The sequence below is a fragment of the Equus asinus genome, chromosome 25 (genome assembly GCF_041296235.1).
Source record: "Equus asinus isolate D_3611 breed Donkey chromosome 25, EquAss-T2T_v2, whole genome shotgun sequence".
In the NCBI taxonomy this organism is placed as follows: domain Eukaryota; kingdom Metazoa; phylum Chordata; class Mammalia; order Perissodactyla; family Equidae; genus Equus; species Equus asinus.
Genome location: NC_091814.1, coordinates 41,264,387 through 41,281,882, shown reverse-complemented (window position 1 = coordinate 41,281,882; position 17,496 = coordinate 41,264,387). Strand labels below are relative to the sequence as shown.

Below are 17,496 nucleotides of genomic sequence, written 5' to 3'. Positions count from 1 at the left end.
TGAGAGGGTCCCTCTTACTGGACTCTAGAGTTAAGATGACTCCCTTGACAAAGGGACAGATGAAAGAGGTGTTGCCTGTACACCAACTGAACTTCTGCCAGCCTTAGCAGTGACCATTGGAGGGGTGGGATGTGGTGACAGGAAGTGGAGATGTGTTCCAATCTCCCTGTCAGTTTCCTTAGGGCAGAAATCAGGGCTCACAGTGACATCTAGTGACTGCTCTCTTACTCATTAGGAGCAAGTTGTTCTCTATATTCTACCTGTTATCTATTGCTGCGTCACAAATTACCAAGCCAAACTTAGCAGCTTCAAACAACAAGCATTTATTATTTCACACCGTTTCCAAGAGCCGGGAATTCGGGGTCCACTCAGCTGGATAGTTCTGGCTTTGGGTGTCTCAGAAGGTTTCAGGCAAGCAGTCAGCTGGGTCAGCGGTCATCTGAACTCTCAACTGGGGCTAGAGGATCCCCTACAAGCTCACAGATGTGGCTGTTAGCAGATTTCAGTTCCTCACCATAGGGCCTGTCTATAAGGCTACTCGTGAGCAAGTGATGAGAGAAAAGGAGCATGCGTGTGAGCGACGTGGAAGCCACAGCACCTTTGAGACCTAGCCTCAGAAGTTTTGCACCAACACTTCTGCTTTATTCTGTTCATTAGCACTCAGTCACTGAGCCCAGCCTCTACAAAGGAGAGAGAAATTAGGCTCCATTTCTCGCAGGGAGGAGTGTCAAAGAATCTGTGGGCACGTGTTTGGCTTTATTAAGGTATAATTGACATATAAAATTGTAAGATATGTAACCTGTACATTGTAGTGACTTGATACACATATACATTGTGAACGGATTCCCCCATCTAGTTAATTAACACATTAATCACCTCACATATTTATCTTTTTTTTCTTTTGGTGAAAACGTTTAAGTTCTATTCTCTTCACATATTTCAATTGTACAATACAATATTATGAAATATAGTCACCATATTTTACATTAGACCCCCAGACCTTATTCTCTTATAGCTGAAAGTTTTTACCCTTTGACCAACATCTCCCCAGGTCCCCACCCCTCCAGCCCCTGCTAACCACCACTTTACTCTCTGTTTCTAAGAGTTCAACTTCTGTAGATTCCACATATAAGTGAGAGCATACAGTGTTTGTATTTCTCTGTCTGACACATCTCATTTAGCATAATGTCCTCAACATGTCTAACCATATGGTCACAAATGGCAGTAGTTTCTCCTTTCTCATGGCTGAATAATATTCCATTGTGTGTGTACACACACACACACACACACACACGCACATATATATATCACATCTTCTTTACCCACTCGTCCATTGATGGACATTTATGTAAGTATATTTTCTAAACCACCACAATTATGGAAAATAAAATTGTAAGCAAGCGTAATTTCTAAACCAAAAGGCAGGGGATTTGCTACATATTCTCCTGTTGTAGATCTGCAGCTTATTTCTTAGAAGGGGCACAAAGACCTTACTGACCCTTGCTTAACAATAACAGACATGAGCCACCATCGATTAATCTTATCTGCTTTCCTGGAAAGGAAAATTGTAGCAGACCCCACGTGGGAATATTTTTGAATAGTCTCCCATAACAGATTGTTGTAAGAATTAATTGAGATAATGACTATAGTGCCTGCTCCCTAAAAAGTGATCACTAAATGGTATCCCATCATCAAGCCTAATTGACTCCACCTCCGAAATCTCAGGCATCTCCTCATTTTATCTACCATCCCCACTTGCCCTTGACTTCATCTGAGCTACCGCATAGGATCCTTCTTCCCTTCTTGTCTTTGTCCTCCACCACATTGTCTTTGCCTTATGGAAGAGGCCTGTTTTTCTGTAAATCTTAATTATAGCTTAAGTTTTTATAGAAGCTCTATTCATTCATTGAGCCCATCTATTGAGTGCCTGACACTCCTGAGATGGTAAAACCCTGAGCCAACTTGACTGAGGCTGGTTAAGGAGAAAACAAGGAGGAGAGCACGAGAAAAATATTCTCCAGCCATAGTGGAAAAATTTTAATTGTACCGGCATGGTTTTATGCAGAATGGAGAGAGGTGATTGATGTCAAAAATGAGCTTCCTTCTCAACTTTAAAAAGATACCCTTTTCTGGTTTATGAAACATTGAGTCATTCCATCTTTGGCAATATTTTCATGGGTCATTGAGTTTGTAGTTCATAGTTTAGTCTGAGTCTAGCAATGACGTCTGCTTGAGTATTCTAGCAATTGAGGCTTTACACAAAATTTCCTTCCAAGTAAGATTTTTCGAAGTCCTAGTTGGAAATCCTGTGTTCATATCGGGGTAATATAGCTGTTCAATACGCATGCATTTGGTTTATAAATTGTTGTGTAAATGTTGTATGTCAAAATTCAATGCTGGTGCATTTTTCTGTGTCCAGCGCAGGCACAGAATGTTTCTTTAGTCAGAGAGATGAAACAATGGCAGACCTTCAAGGAACCATCATTCTTTAACTCCAAGTCCTTCCTCCTGGCCAGCTTATTGACAGTTTTTCCAAGGAATGAATGATTAATAGCTGCCAACCCAGGCTCCCCCAGACCCATTCTTAAGTAATTCACAGGTCTTCTTCCTAGAGTCACACCATGGTTTCTGCTCTGCTGTTTCAACCTTTAGTCTTTTCTTGAATTTATGATCATGCACTTTTAAAATGCGTATCATCAAGAATTTCAGAGTATTCTTCTATACCAACCAGAAGCAGTTAGCCTTGTGGTTAAGAATGCAGTCTCTGGAGCCAGCATGCCTAAATGTCAAATCATTATATGCTACTTTGCAGCTATGATATGTTGGGGAAGATAACTTTTTTGTCTCTTGATTTCCTCATCTTAAAAATACGGATAATCACCATAGGTTTACTTTAAAAATTAAATCATTAATATATGTGAAACACTTAGAACACTTCCTGGCACACTGATCACTATGTGAGTGTTAGCTGTTACCTTTATTGTCTAAAGGATGTGGCTTGTGATGGCTGCAGGCTCTGGTGAATACATTAGGAGAATTTTTATTAAGCAGAAACTTATAAATGAACGTTTTTACTGGGTATAGCCAAATTAATTTTGGCAAACTAAACTGTGGAAACAGCACTAGTCCAGAGAGAAAGAATTTAAAGAACACCCTGCTCCAATTTTTAATTGCATAAGGGGCAAATAAGATGCGATATGCAGTGGGTTTATAGAAAACAAGAAAAATAGCTCAGCATCACTTGGGGCAACAATCTGAGCCAGACTAACCTGTGTTGTAGCATTGACTCTTCTGCAAAGAGAGGATTCAATTGCCTCTACCTTGGATAGACAGACTCTATTGGGCAGAATTTGTGTCAAGCCACCTTGCAGCTGGTTGACTTCTCTGTTGTCCACTCCATGTATTACCTTCCACTTCTCCACCACGGAATGGTCCAGTGACCTGTGACTACAATAATGGGATTGCTTTCCCCTACAATACCTACTCAGCATGACCCTTGCAGCTGATGTGAGAAAAGACTGGTTAGGACAAATTTTCCTTAATATATGACTTGTTTACATGGTAAGCATTGAAGGACTAATGAACTTCTCTTCGGTATACAACATTAATATTCAGTATACTATATCGCCTTATATTCCAGAAATAATACATACAGCTCTGAAGATACCCAGAACAAGTGAATCCAGTTATTCTGCCTATTAGCGAGAAGTGTTCTCACTCTCTCCCCAAAGCTGTGCCCACCTAGACACTGCATCTCACCTGCAGAAATGAGATGACGGGACACTCCACAACCTGCTTGCTAGTTTGCACCCACCATATCCAAGTCAGGAGGTGTTCTAGCAGCTTGTGCTTATTTTCAGCCTAGTTCTATTGGAATCTCATCCAGACTGCCTGCTTCTTATTCCGCTATTATCTGTTTACCAAATGATAACATTTAATCATCACCAACCCCAATATATTAATTATACCAGTGGCCCCAACTTGGCTGTGCTTTAAAAACTACATCCCAAGATGCAGTGCACACCTGTCTCAATATTCCAGGCTAGGATTCAGCAAGTTGCATGGTTAACAAACAGCCCAGGTGATTTCTCTTCAGCCATTCTATCAACTGGTTTGGGGAACAACTACCTTAAGAAATTATAGAACCAAACCAAATTTTTTAATTAGTAAAAACTGTACTAACAACCATCTTAAGAAAAAACAATACAAAGAAAAGGAATAATAACTTCAATCTTCAAATATTTCATTGACTACCCAGAAAAAAATATACTGGCCTTTACTCTGTTCATAGTCCCAAGGTTATAGAGGAATTTTATGACTTCTCTACCAGTTTAATGCCTTTGCATTCAGCCAAAGTTCCTCCCCTGGTAGCATGACTCCCACTTTTATGACCTCATTATTATTATTCTGCCAGCGCAGATGCAGAAGCAGAAGCCAAGGTCACATCACTGGTAAATGCTGGGGATGAACTAAGATCCCAAGCTCTGGCTCTAGTGCGAGACCGAGAACAGCTAACTCTGTCATTGGGACACGCAGAGGTCTCGAAGCGAGTTAACACACAAAAGCTCCAGGCAGGCGGTCAGAGCTCTAGTTACCTCTGTCAAATAAGCCATGACGATAATATCACTTCTTTTTGGGCCCCATGTGTCACACATGAGAATGCTATTTAGCAGTCACTCCCTGAGTCCAAATCAGGTAGAAACCAAGAAAAATTCAGATTGGGCACCCTTTGGTGGCAATTTTCGGAATATACTAAAGATATCCTCAAAAAGAGAGTACTACACTTTCTTGTGGATTGTCGTATTTATCTTTGGCAAGATGAGAAGTGCTGTTTGCCCCCCATGCATCAAGGGAACTCTGAGAAGCCATGGATTCCTCACAGTTGAGGTCCAGAGATAAGAACTACTGACTTTAAACTAGACAAAATCAATGTATGTATCGATACATTTTGAAGAAGGGCTGTTGGTAATGCCAATTTCAGATAATCTCATTAGGGAATAACTGTGTCATGTACATTTTCAAATCTGGTTTTAATGACTCTGAAACACAGCTAATTGGCACTTGGGCAAGTGGTACTTTTTTATTTACTTCAAATCAGAGCTCATGATCCTGGCAAATTTAAATGAACCTAAAAGGCTTCCTGAACCATCAGGCCCACAGGGAGAAAGTTTCTCTCCCTCTCTGTCCAGGGGCAGACTCCTCTGTAAATACTACATACGATTTAAGCTCCCAGGGTGGGAACAGGAAAAGATGTGGCCAAACACAGGAGGCACGAGTGAATTCTGTAGGTGAGACTCAGCTTAGATCCAGTTACGAAGTTCCACTGTAAAGAGGAATGCACTTCTTTTTCAGAAGCTAAGGCCGCTCTGGACTTCTAGAATAGCTGGTTCCTAAACACAGGGCATGAACTCCCCTCACCCCTTCCTCTCTGTAAGTCAAGCCATTCAAAGCCAAGACTCACAAAGACATTCCCCCAGGGTAAAGTCGTTTCAGCAGGAAAGTGTAACGATGGGCTCTCTGCTGGGTTTCCTTAGTTACCCCCAGGCATGCTTTGTTGCTTTGGAATAATCCCTTACAGAGACCACTTCTGGGGATTTCTTTCTTTCCAGAAAACTGAAGAGTACCCTTCTCTAAAGAGGACCAGCCCCAGACGCCTTCTTCTCAGGATCCTCATGTGGCTTTGAGGGCAAGACAGGACAGTCCTTTCCCTTCCGGCATCCCTGGAACCCTGCATAGTGCCCTCACATACTTCTATAGCTTCCGATCCCCCAACCAAGGAACGCAACTCTTGACCAGCCCTCACTACTTTATCTTATCCTTTTCCAAATGAATACAACCTCTGAGATGCAGAAGAAAGACTGATATGAAACCACACACCTGAGTTCTTTCCCTCCAGGTACTTGCTACACAAGGGATCACAGACAAATCAAATGCGCCACCCCATGGCCGGCGACCCGCTGAAGGCTGACAATACCACGTGAGTGGGCTGGCCCACGGGGGAGGATTCTAAGCGATGAGGTGGACGGCGTCTTCGCCCTCCCTGAGAGTTAACTGAAGAAGCCCTCACTCGTCAGAGGAGGAGGGGTTGGGCTCCTTCTTGCAGGCGTGGTGCTTGGCCCGGTGTCGTTGGAGGTGATTGGACCGGGTGAAGGCCTGGCCGCAGTCCTCACACTGGTAGGGCCTCTCCCCGTTGTGCACCCGAATGTGCTGGGCCAGCTCGGAGGCAATGCGGAAGGCCCTGCCACACTCGGCACAGAGGAAGCCCTTCTCCCCGGAGTGGATCTGTTGGTGCCGCTTCAGGGTGGAGGAGCGGGCAAAGGCCTGGCCGCACTGCGCGCAAGGGAAGGGCCGCTCGCCGGTGTGGATGCGCTGGTGGCGCACGAGGCGCGAGGGCTGCGCGAAGGCCACGCCGCAGTCGGCGCACTTGAAGGGCCTCTGGCCGGTGTGCAGCGTTTGGTGCTCGATCAGGTTGGAGGATTTGGTGAAGCACTTGCCGCAGGTGGGGCAGGGGAAGGGCCGCTCGCCTGAGTGCACACGCTGGTGCTCCATCATCCGGCTGGCCACGGCGAACTCCCTGTCGCAGGCCGGGCACCGGAAGGGCTTCTCGCCCAGGTGCGTGCGCTGGTGGCGCAGCAGCGACAGCGGCTTGTTGAAGGTCAGGCCGCACTCGGCGCACGGGAAAGGCTTGTTGTTGCTGTGCATGTTGCGCTGGTGTTTGCGCAGATCCGAGGAACGCACGAAGGCCTTCCCGCAGTCCGGGCACGGGTAGGGCTTCTCGCCTGTGTGGGTGCGGATGTGCTTGCGGTGGTCCGAGGACCAAGTGTAGGCCTTGTCACAGAAGGGGCACCGGTAGGGCCGCTCGCCCGTGTGCAGGCGCCGGTGCTGCTGGAGCGTGCCCCGGTGGGAGTAGGCCTTTCCGCACAGCTCGCACGCATAAGGCTTGGCGCCCCTCGTCTGCGCCGGGCTCAGCCGGTTGCTGGGCTTCTGGAAGGCCCGCCCAGCTCGCCTGCACTTGTTGGGACGCACCTCCTCCTGCCCGCCCTCCCCCGCGCCCGCTGGGTGCTGGCCCTTTTGGCCTGTGCGCGCTTTCGCCAGCACCGCCTCTGCCAACCTGGCGGCGGTGGCCGACCCCTGCGCTGGCGTGCGTGTCTCTTGCGTGGGGAGGTCCCAGCTGCCACCCAGCTTGGGGAAACACGCCAGGGAGGAGTTGTTTGAGGCCCTGTCTACACCTTTCTGTGCACGGAAATAGCTTCCAGGACCAGAGAAGCTGGATGGGACACCCAAGGCGGCGTCCAGGTTTGCCCTGGAGTCTCCATCATCACCTGCAGGTAATGAGACCCCAGGAGGTTGCCTCTGACCTAACAACTTGTGCGAGAGGCCGCTGGGGAGGACACCTGGAGCTGTGCTTGCTTCGGGTGAGTCCTGGGTCTGCGTGATCTTTGACTCATCTCTTCCCCAGCTGGCCTTCTTTCCAGGTGTCGCCATAGGTTTCTTCCCCACACTCCCAGCTCTAAAAGAGTCAGACACTTTCTCTTCCTTCTGGCCAGGTGGATGCTGCCACCGCGAGTCAGGATTGTCCTGAGTCACTTGGGAGCTGCCCTTTGAACGGGCCTGGTGATCCGGGTCACCAGTGCCTCCTTGGTCTCCTGTCTCCCCTCCATCCTCATCCTCACTCCCTAAGTTAACGCTCGGCATCCGGGGGTCCTCAGTCAAGCTGCAGAGAGGAGACACCTCGTCCCACCTGTCCTGGGGGTCCACCTGGGCCATGATGTTCAGGCACCGCTAGTCCCGTTCCTCCTAGACAGGACCTTTGCTTGGCTCACGACACCTGCAAAAGGAAAGTGTGAAGAGGAAATCACAAAGAATGTACTCAGTCACCTGCCCAGCCACTGGGGCTGAGGTTCTCACTACAGATACGCTGGTGGATCTGATACCAGATCTGGTACCAGTTCCTGCTGGTGGCCATGCCAACCACATTGTTGTGCCTCCCGGGAGAACAACGAGCTGGGCCCTGCTGAAAAATCCACACAGTCACCCTTAATGCCTTTCGAGGTCCCACTTGCTAGAAGGCCCAGGAGACAATGCTGTCGGGGATGGCAAGGGTGGGACATTTGCTGAGTGCCAACTGTGCCATGCTCTGTCTAGGGGGCTCAAACCTCAATTGCTAGCCAGGCACATTCTCTGTGAGCATGGTGAAAGCCTGGGTAAGAGGGCAGGAAGCAAGGTCTGGTCCTCCTCAGGCCTCTTAAACTGTCGGCCCCACCAGGAAGCTGAAAACCAGCCTGGTCTTGCTGTTCCTGCCAGGAGCGCAAGTCTGCCATCTCATGATGGCGTCAGCTGGGGTTGCCTCCCAGGCACTGGGCTGCGTGGGTCACCTCTTTCAAAGACAAGGAGCAGCCCCTGGGAGAATGGAGGCGAGTCAAGAAGACACTAGGCATGTTCTCAAGAAGATACCCAGCCGCCCCTCACCAGTTAGGCAGGGCTTCTCAAGGTTTTGCAATGAAGAGCCCCTAATTGCTGGGCAGGGTAAGAGTATGCACCCGGGGAGAAAGGGATGCCCGTGGAAAGCTTGAACTATCTTTGAAATATTGCTTCATCTTAAACATTCATGAGAATGTACATTCCATGTCATGTTTGTTTTAATATAAAAATAACGTTTTAAGTTATCTTCAGTTTAAATGTTTAGCTTACCCCCCCAAGTGTGCCATATTTATCCCGTGGCCTCATGGATTCCTGGCATACCCCCAGGTGCCCCCAGGATGCACATACCCCAACGTGAGAAGCATGGACTTAGGGTTTTGACAGCAAGGCATGAGACAAGGGTGCCATTGAGTTTTATTTTCTAACTAATTTTGTTTTATCTTGAAGACCCAGAGAAAGGCTGCTGGGGTGGTTAATAAGGCTTGTTTGTGTGAGTGACGCATTTTACAGGAGTTGCTGGAGGGAGAGGCAGGCCACTGAGGGCTTTGGGGAAGAGGGGGCAATTTCTGACCAGAGGGCTGAGTTTGCTTTGGTCTGGAGGGAACCTTCTGAGAATCCCAGAGGTGGGTAATGCTAGTAGTTCCATTTTCAGACATTATGGGTCAGGCAAAATGCTGAGCACTTCCCAAGCATGATTTCATTTATTCCTCCCAGCAACCTTTAAGATAGATGCTCTTATTCTTATATCATTCTTTCCATTTTACAGACTGGGAAACTGAGGCTTGAAGAGGTGATGTACCTGCCCAAGGCCACACAGCTCATAGCAGCCTTGGGGTTTCTCTTTAACTTCAAGGTCGTTATGGTAAACCCCAAGCTGTGCTACCTCCCAGATGTGGCCTCCAGACTGAGGCCTGCCCCGGGGCTGGGCCCTGCCCAACAGCAGCCGCAGCATCCTGGTGGAGGAAGAGCCACTGCTTTCTGTAGTCATCAAAGCCCCTTGTGTTTTCTGGGCCAAGGAGCCTTGGCTGCGGGACCTCACTGCTGGGCTCCTCCCTGCTCCTGTTGACCCAAATTGCCCTCCGCGGGAGAGAGAGGCCGTGACACATGCTGCAGAGGCCGAGTGGTCAATGGTATTAGTCACTGAGTGTTTACTTTCCGAAGGTTCCTTCTCTCCTCCTCCGCCCACCTTCCAGTGGCATCTCAGAAGGAATCAGAGGAGCGATCTCTGCATTTGGTGTGGCTCCAATGTGCTCCTCTCAAGGCAGGAGGCATGCTGTTACCGCTCAGCAAGATGTATTCATTTATTCCACAAATGTTTACTGAACGGTCAAAATCGTATGCCTGTGCGTCAACAAACATCTCTGGGCCCTGTTTCCTTCATCTGTAGGATAGAGATAATCCTCCCACTGTATGGGCTGCGTGAGGTTCCTGCTCACGGCTGGCATCCAATGACTAGAGCCTTGTTACTCGTGCTGTAGCTGGAGCTCCTCTGCACCTCAGGGGTGCGGACTCCAGGGAGGTGTCTAGATGGATGCTCTTAGCAGTTGCTGATCAAGGTTCACCCAGTAAGGTCATGTCCCATTATGCTATCCCCCATCACATCACGCCAGCCTTCCTCTGGCTGCTGGGTGATCATAAGCCCAGTTGCTGTGTGAGTGGAGGTGGGAGCACTGGGAGGAACCGTCCCTTTCTACGCGGATACAGAAGCCGTGGGTGGAGGGAGGACACAGTGCAGTGGTGACTGGGGTTCAGCGTCTCATGTCCCTTTGTGCCCTGAAGCCCAGGGATCCCTCATCCCCTCTGACCTCTCTGCTCTATCCCCTTCACATGTTAGAGTGTGGCTGGCTTACTTCTCGACAGGAAACCAAGGTCTGACATATTTTCAGCAGAGTAGTTCTTAGAGAGAGAGACAGGGAGGGAGAGAGAGTGTGTGTGTTTGGGGGTGGGGTGGGGGTGGGAGTGTAGTTAACAGAGGGGACACAGCACTTGCCAGCTTAATATGACTTCCCCAGGCCAGCATGCCTGATCAGGACTGTGTCCATGGGCAGGGACAGCAAAGGGAAGCTGGATTTGATTGATGCAGGCGTCTTAGGCTTCTTCTTACTCTGGGACAACATGCTGTGCGTGTTCAGGTGGAACTCCGCAGACCATTACTTCACCCACTCGCCACCCCACCCCCAGCGCACGTACTCCATTCTACACGACATGTGTCTCCTCTCCCTTCCTCTGGGCCGCAGGTGAGCCTCCTCAGGGCAGCACACAGCCCTCTGCTGGCTCTCACCTCCTCAGAAGGCTGCCAGGAGCCTGCCTTTGCAGATGGGAAATCCCCCTCTGTCTGCCTCCACATCCTCAGTGAATACATCCTGCTTTCTTCCTTCTGTAGCTGCCAAAGCTTCTCTCTTGACCACCAGGAAGACCCAGAGGAAGGTAGGGCTCAGGGTGGGATTTTCTGGCAAAGTCTACACAAATATTCCTGTTCTAGAAGAGGAACACCGATGCCACGGTGTGGCTGGCCCCTCTGCTCTCCAGATACGCTGACCCTCAGAGGCTGTCAGAGCACAACCCATTCCTGGAGCTTGCGCCACACTGGTCGGCCAGGAGTGGTCCAAGCGCAGCCTCCAGCTCACCTACCTCTTCTGTGCACACTTTGCAGAAGCCCGGCCTGAGGGCTTGTTCCGGCTCCGTGCCTCTGCCCCTCTTCCTGCTTTCCTTCCATAGATCGTGCAGGTCCACCCCAGCGCCGCCACCTCCCACCCTCTCCTCTGCCCACCGCCTTCGGGCCTGGCTCTCCACCTCTGGCTCAGACACAAAGAGTTGCTTACCTGGGAAATGCAGACAGCAGCGTGGGCCTCTACCCTGGCTTCTGTCACATGTGGCCTCTTAGCAACGGGAGCCAGATTTTGGTACAAATCAGCAGAGACAGTGTCTCTGTCCCTCACACTTTTGTGTCCAGTCCAGTAGCTGCAGAGAGAGCTTCAGGAGGTGGGGCCAGTGTAACGCACTCAGCCTTCCTGCCTGCATCCCAGAGAGCAGCCTGGGAAACACGGTGGGGCTGCCCCCTCTCACTGCCTGCACCGATCCGATCCGCGGCTCCCTCTGCTCCCGCCTCCCCCTCCTGCCGGAGCCTCCCTCCCTCCCTCCCTCCCTCAGAAAGGTTGCTCAGTCCTCCTGCAGGTGGTTCTGTCCCTCCTCTTCAGGCTCATGCCTTCCTCCCAGCAGAGCAAGCAGTCCATCCCTCAGTCCTGTGCTGCTATGCCCATGGGCCACTTGTCACACGTGAGCTTCCTGGGGAGGCATGCTTTTTCCCTCCCTGGGAGGCAGGACAGGGCATTGACCTATACCCCCACCTCCTCTAGTCTAGTCCCCACCTTTCATCGAGCTGTGGTTTGAGCAGGGGTGTTCCCAGAATTTTTTCAAGTAGTCCTTGGCTCAGAGATGCCTGTGAGCACTTCGGGGGGGGGGGGGGTGGGGGCAGAGTGCAGGTCGATAGTTCTCTCCTTAGTCATACAGGTACCAGGCTGCTCTGGGACCTCTCTCCGTCTTTCAGCACTGATTCCCAGGCAGGTTCATTTTGAAGAGAACAGTCAGCCCAAGATATGAGACTCAATATGTCCAGAATTTGTACCTACTCAAGTCTAATGTGCCTTTATTAGGGTGAATGCTCAGGACATTAAAATAGGAGATGGGAGTACGAGACTTATGATGCCCCTAGGTGGCCAAAAAGTATACTGGTTGACAGCAGGGTTCTGGGACTATGTTTGAATCTTATCACTCACTAGCTGTGTGACCTTGGGTGAGTTACTTAACCTCTCTGTGCCTTAGCTCCTCATCTGTAAAATGAGAATTATGATGGTATCCCCATCATGGGGGTCTTGGGAGGATCAAACAAGATAATGCATGTGAAGATCTTCGCATGGTGTCTGGAACAGCAGTGCTCAGAAGAGTTAGCTGTCCTCATTTTTGTTATTGATGATGTTGTTTCTAGGGAGGCCATGGCTCACGGAGTTCCCTTTATACCCCCATGGCCTTGTTAGGGCTGCCACTCTGACAGCAATACCGACACCTAACACATTTTTCTGAAGAGTCATTTTCAGAGTGTGATCCCGAGAAGCAGATCCCTCTGCTTTTTGGCATTTTGTAGGTATGGCTACCGAGGGAGGAGGCAGAGAAATGCGTGATAGCTAAGGGTCCTCTTGGGATAAGGGGCCATGATCCAAAGAAGGTTGAGAACCATTGGTGTCACGGAGAGCGTAGGATGGGGAAAGTAGATACTTAAAATATCCCCCACAGCAGCTTATCAGATGGTGTTGCCACCAGCGCACACCCCAACGCTGTTGTTCAAAATTTCCCCATTGGCCATATCATATGGGCTTTGGGCTTCAGGTGCCTTTGGCAAGCAAGTGGCTGAATTCCTCAGGAGAGGTCTGTGGAGGTGAAAGCTGGAGTGGGGATGAGAGCGTGCGTCCCTCCCCACTCCCAGCCTCACGGCAGCGGGGTACATGCATCGAGGTCTCATTCCTGCCAACGCCATGCTGACACGCCACATGCAATGTCCCATTAATCCTCATCAGATTCCAATGGAGTGGCTACTGTCAGTGTTATTCCCAGGTACACACTGAGGATGCTGAGGCACAGACAGCTCAGTACGTTATCTAAGGGCACAGCCACACAGTCACTACATCATGGAGCTGTGATTCGATTTCAAAGTATCAGGATCTACACTTTTAACTGAATTCTGGGTCTTGCTCAGACAACTGGTCAACCTGCTGCTCAGACCCCAGCGGGCAGGAATCTCTGTCATGTCTTGGATGCTTTTCACTGTTGACAACACAAGCACATTCACTGTCTCATTTCATCTTCCCAACAGTCGCTATGGGGACCACCAGGCATTAGAGGTGAAGGGCTTTTCCATAAGGCCATATCTTTTAAGAACTTTTGGAATCTATATCATTCTGCCCAATCCCTTAGGAATGGAAACAAGGGAGGCGTTGTTTTTATTTATTTGTTGTTATTTGCAAGTCTGCCTTCCAAATCTGGCATTTCCCTTGAGCTGCCCTGGCAGCAGGGGTGAAAGCAAGGGCCCTCCTGTCTGCCTGTCTGGGAAGGGAAGAAGGGAGAGCCAGGCAGTCGGCAGAGGGAAGGGCATCGGGCCCCCGCTGGGCACGGAGTAGGAGCTCAGCGGTGCCCGTGAACTACACAGACTGGACAGGTAGAGCCGAGTGACATGGGTGGAAAATGGCCAGACTGGCCCTCCGTCCTGGAGGACTCCTGGGCACCTTGCTGGGCTCGTGAACAGTGGCTAAGTCTGGGCATCGGGTCAGAGTGTGATTCTGAGAGGACCTCAGAAGCTTTTCAATTTCTGTTGATAAGACTGAATCCAGGACCTGTCCCCGCAGGGCTTCCCTGAGCTGTGCTGCCGGCCGTCACCACCGTGATCTAGTTGAGCTGCTTTCCATCAGTGGGAACACCTGGTGAGGTGCTGGCCACGCAGTCTGCTTTCTCACCCCGGTCCTGTGTCATCCTTGAGGAAGATTAATGGAGCCGCCTCAGTGGCCCACATGTGGTGGAAACTTCAAATATTGTTGTTTTTCTCCCAGACATCGAACTTTGTTGAGTAAGAGTACACATTCAAAAAGCAGAATTGTGGGAGAGACAGGAACACCAGAGCCCCTTGGGTGGGCTCCAAGGAGACCCCTCAGCTGCTCAAGACCCACATTGTGCTGTGGTGGGCCCCCCAGATGACCACTACAGCCCCTGGCCCAGGCTCTGGGAGAGTGAGCTGCAGGCCCCAGGATGGGAATTCCTGAGGTTCGTGGAGCCCTCTGCAGACAACCTGGGGTTAGGCAGACCTGGTTTTGAATCCTGGTTGTATTTGTTTGATGACCTTGAGCAGTTTCCTTAAGTTCTCTGAGCCTCAGGCTCTCCGTCTGTAGAATGGGCATAAGAATACCTCCATTATAGGGTTGTCATGAAAATACTCGGAAACAATATTTTTAAAGTACTTAGCCCAATGTCAGTCACATAGTGGTTTTTCCGTAGATTATTATTTTTATCCTAGAGCTGGTGGGAGCTTGTTGATGTCTTTATCCTATCCCTGTTCCTCCAGAATGCTTGTCTTTCATTACGCGGCCATCCGAAGGGCGCCATCTTTCTGGCTCTCACTCTGGTCTCCTTGCCCCAAGTATTCCCGCTGAGAGGCCAGTGACGTTCCCAGAGCAGTGATGTTGTAAACCGGGGCTCTCCATCATGTGCTACACTTGCCACACGTGGTAATCAATTACAGGGTTGTGAGGTTCATGCTCGAGACAGGATGAGAGGACATGGCGATGACTCCAAGTGTCAGTATTTCCCAGCACCTCCTGCAGAACAGCACCAGGTGGAAGGCCTTCCCTTGACTAACTCAGCAGCACCTGCGAAGGCTTTACAGTGTAGTGACTGAGCCTGCAGCCTTTGGAGTCGGTCTGCTTGGGTTAATTATCCTACTTCTGCCACTTGCTGCAGAACTGTGGACAAGTTACTTAACCTTTCTGTGTCTCACTTTCTTGATCTGGAACTTATGGTTAATAATAGTGTCTACCTTACAGAGTTGTGGGGATTAAATGAGATGATGTATGTTGCAGAGGGCAGATAATAGGCAAGCGCTCAATCAATATTAGCTAATAATAATATAATTTGGGGAGGGGAGAACTAGCCTCTACTTTATTCCAAACAACAGAGAAACCTAACTCTGGTTCCCACCAGAACTCTCTCCTTGAGCTGTCCCAAGGCCTTACCCTATGGATGAGCTGTAACCAGGTCCCACTGGAGCAGGGGTCAGCAGAGCCCCTTGGGTGGGCTCCAAGGAGACCCCTCAGCTGCTCAAACCCACATTGTGCTGTGGTGGGCCCCCCAGATGACCACTACAGCCCCTGGTCCAGTCTCTGGGAGAGTGAGCTGCAGGCCCCAGGATGGGAATTCCTGAGGTTCATGGAGCCCTCTGCAGACAACAGGCCAACCCTCAAACACACTCCCTCGTGACAGCAGCACATTTCCTCAGCCCCGGGAATAGCACCCCATCCAGGCCACAGAGGCTCCTCCACATTCGACCTCGGCCTCCGGACCATGGAGAAGACAAGGAAGGAGCACCACAAAAAGACTCCTGGGAGCTCCTGTGCTCTGGGTGTGCCTCCTGCCTTTGCTGGTCCTTCGGGCTCAGGGATGGCAGGTCTGGGGGGGCTGGAAGGGAAGACACTGTATGTCTTTAGTTAATGAACAAATTGAAATAGAACCCTCTGAACTCTTGCATCAGTGGGAATCCTTGTAACTAAAGATAACCAGAGCCCTGGGACATGGTGAAGCTGTTGGAAATTGAAAAAAAGGCATCAGATCTCAGAATTTTTTTTCTCTTCTTCTCCCCAAAACCCCTCAGTACATAGTTGTATATACAGTTGTGAGTGCCTCTGGTTGTGTTATATGGGATGCCGCCTCAACAAGACCTGATGAGCGGTGCTGTCTCCGCACCCAGGATCCAAACCCCTGGGCTGCCGAAGCAGAGCGCGCAAATTTAATCACTCGGCCACAGGGCTGGCCCCCCAGATCTCAGAATTTTACATGAAGAGATCTTAGAAATTATCTAATGCGTCCCCTCTGTTTTATAGTTGTTGAGATACAAGTATTCATGCATTTCTTCCAACTTTCATTTATTCACTCATCAAACATTGGTTAAGCATCATTATGTCTGTGTTTTCCAAACTGCAGGACGCAACCTGTGAATAGGACAGAGAATCGCTTTAATGAGCCACAGTCAACATTCTTGTTTGAATGGAATAGATTAGAATATATGAGTGTCTCACACATTGTAAGGAAAAGTGTAGTTTCAAGTATTTTTTGTTTTATTTATATATATATATGTGGGTCTCTAGTGAAAACTGTATTTCTTAGCCTGGTTGGCTTTGACTCTTGGTCAAAAACATTTGAAGAACACTGTACTTTGTATCAGTCTTGCTGTGCATAAGAATAACCTGGTTAAATATGATGATTCCAGGGTCACCTCCCAGAGAGTCTTCAGGTCCAGGCAGACCCTAGAATCTGCACTTTGACAACCCTCTGCATGATTCTGAGGCATGAGTCCCAGCTATCGCAAGCACTGCTCTGAGCCAGGTGCTGAGCTGGGCCGGGATACAGAGGAACCAGGCCAGGTCCCGCTTTGCAGGGTTTCCCTGGGCTTCGCAGCACGCTGGAGAATTCACAGCCATCCGCGGACACTTCTACGATGGGCCAGCAATGCTGTGAGTTGCAAGAAGGAGGAGGAATTGTCTTTGCCTGGGCTTTGGGGAAATATTCCCAAAAGAGATGCCTTTTGAGTTGGACCTTGAGGGATGAGTTCGAGTCTTGCTGCCGTCAGGAATTTCACACCCTAGTCCTTGGACCTCACTCCCCTCGCTTCTGGAAGAGCTGCCCTCGCTCTGCCTCCCTCTGCTCCGGGATGGAGCCTCCGGCCCTCTGGCTCCCCCTCTGGCCCCCTTGAACATTGCCCCCGGGATTCTGGCTTCTGCCCAGGCCGCTGCGGAGCTCCTGGCTCGCCTGTCCTCCTAGGCCACTCCACCTACAGTCGCTGGCCAGGGTACAAGGGGCCTTTTCTTTCCAAGGCCCCCATCAAGCACACACGCCTCTCCTCACAGCTGTCTAGCTCGGCCGCCTGAACACAGAGGTAATTCACTAGAGACGTGGAGAGGCGTTTGAGGTTTCCGTAAAAACGCACCTCCCTTTTCCTTTTCCAACTGCTGCACTGAACATAACTGGAGAGGACCTCTCCTCAGAATGCTCTGGCAGTGATGGGAGGCCAAGATTCTTGAAAGGAATTCCCTTTAGGGCTCCTGGAATGCAATACTACTCTGTACGTGTGGATTCTCCTGGCCAGGGTGAACTGAGGACTGGTCCCGCCCCATACCCCGGCAGTGCGCATGTCTGTTCTTTGGAAGGACCGTGAAAACCTCGGACGAATCTAATGCGAGGGTGTGGGTGGAGGATGGAGATAAAAACACAAACAAAATTGTAAGTGGTTATAAAAATATAGAGGCATACTCTGCACAGTTT

General features: G+C 49.9%; 1 protein-coding gene across 1 annotated transcript; it reads right to left on the bottom strand.

Annotated features, from left to right (window-relative positions):
• Window positions 1–348: 348 nt before the first annotated feature.
• ZNF648 (zinc finger protein 648) lies at window positions 349–11,478 on the bottom strand. The gene is made up of 2 exons (XM_014845385.3): window positions 11,244–11,478; window positions 349–7,828 (listed from the first exon to the last, which is right to left on the bottom strand). The coding sequence occupies exon 2, from the start codon at window positions 7,765–7,767 to the stop codon at window positions 6,064–6,066; it is 1,704 nt and encodes a 567-aa protein (XP_014700871.3). The 5' UTR covers window positions 7,768–7,828; window positions 11,244–11,478; the 3' UTR covers window positions 349–6,063.
• Between the last annotated feature and the right edge of the window lie 6,018 nt (window positions 11,479–17,496).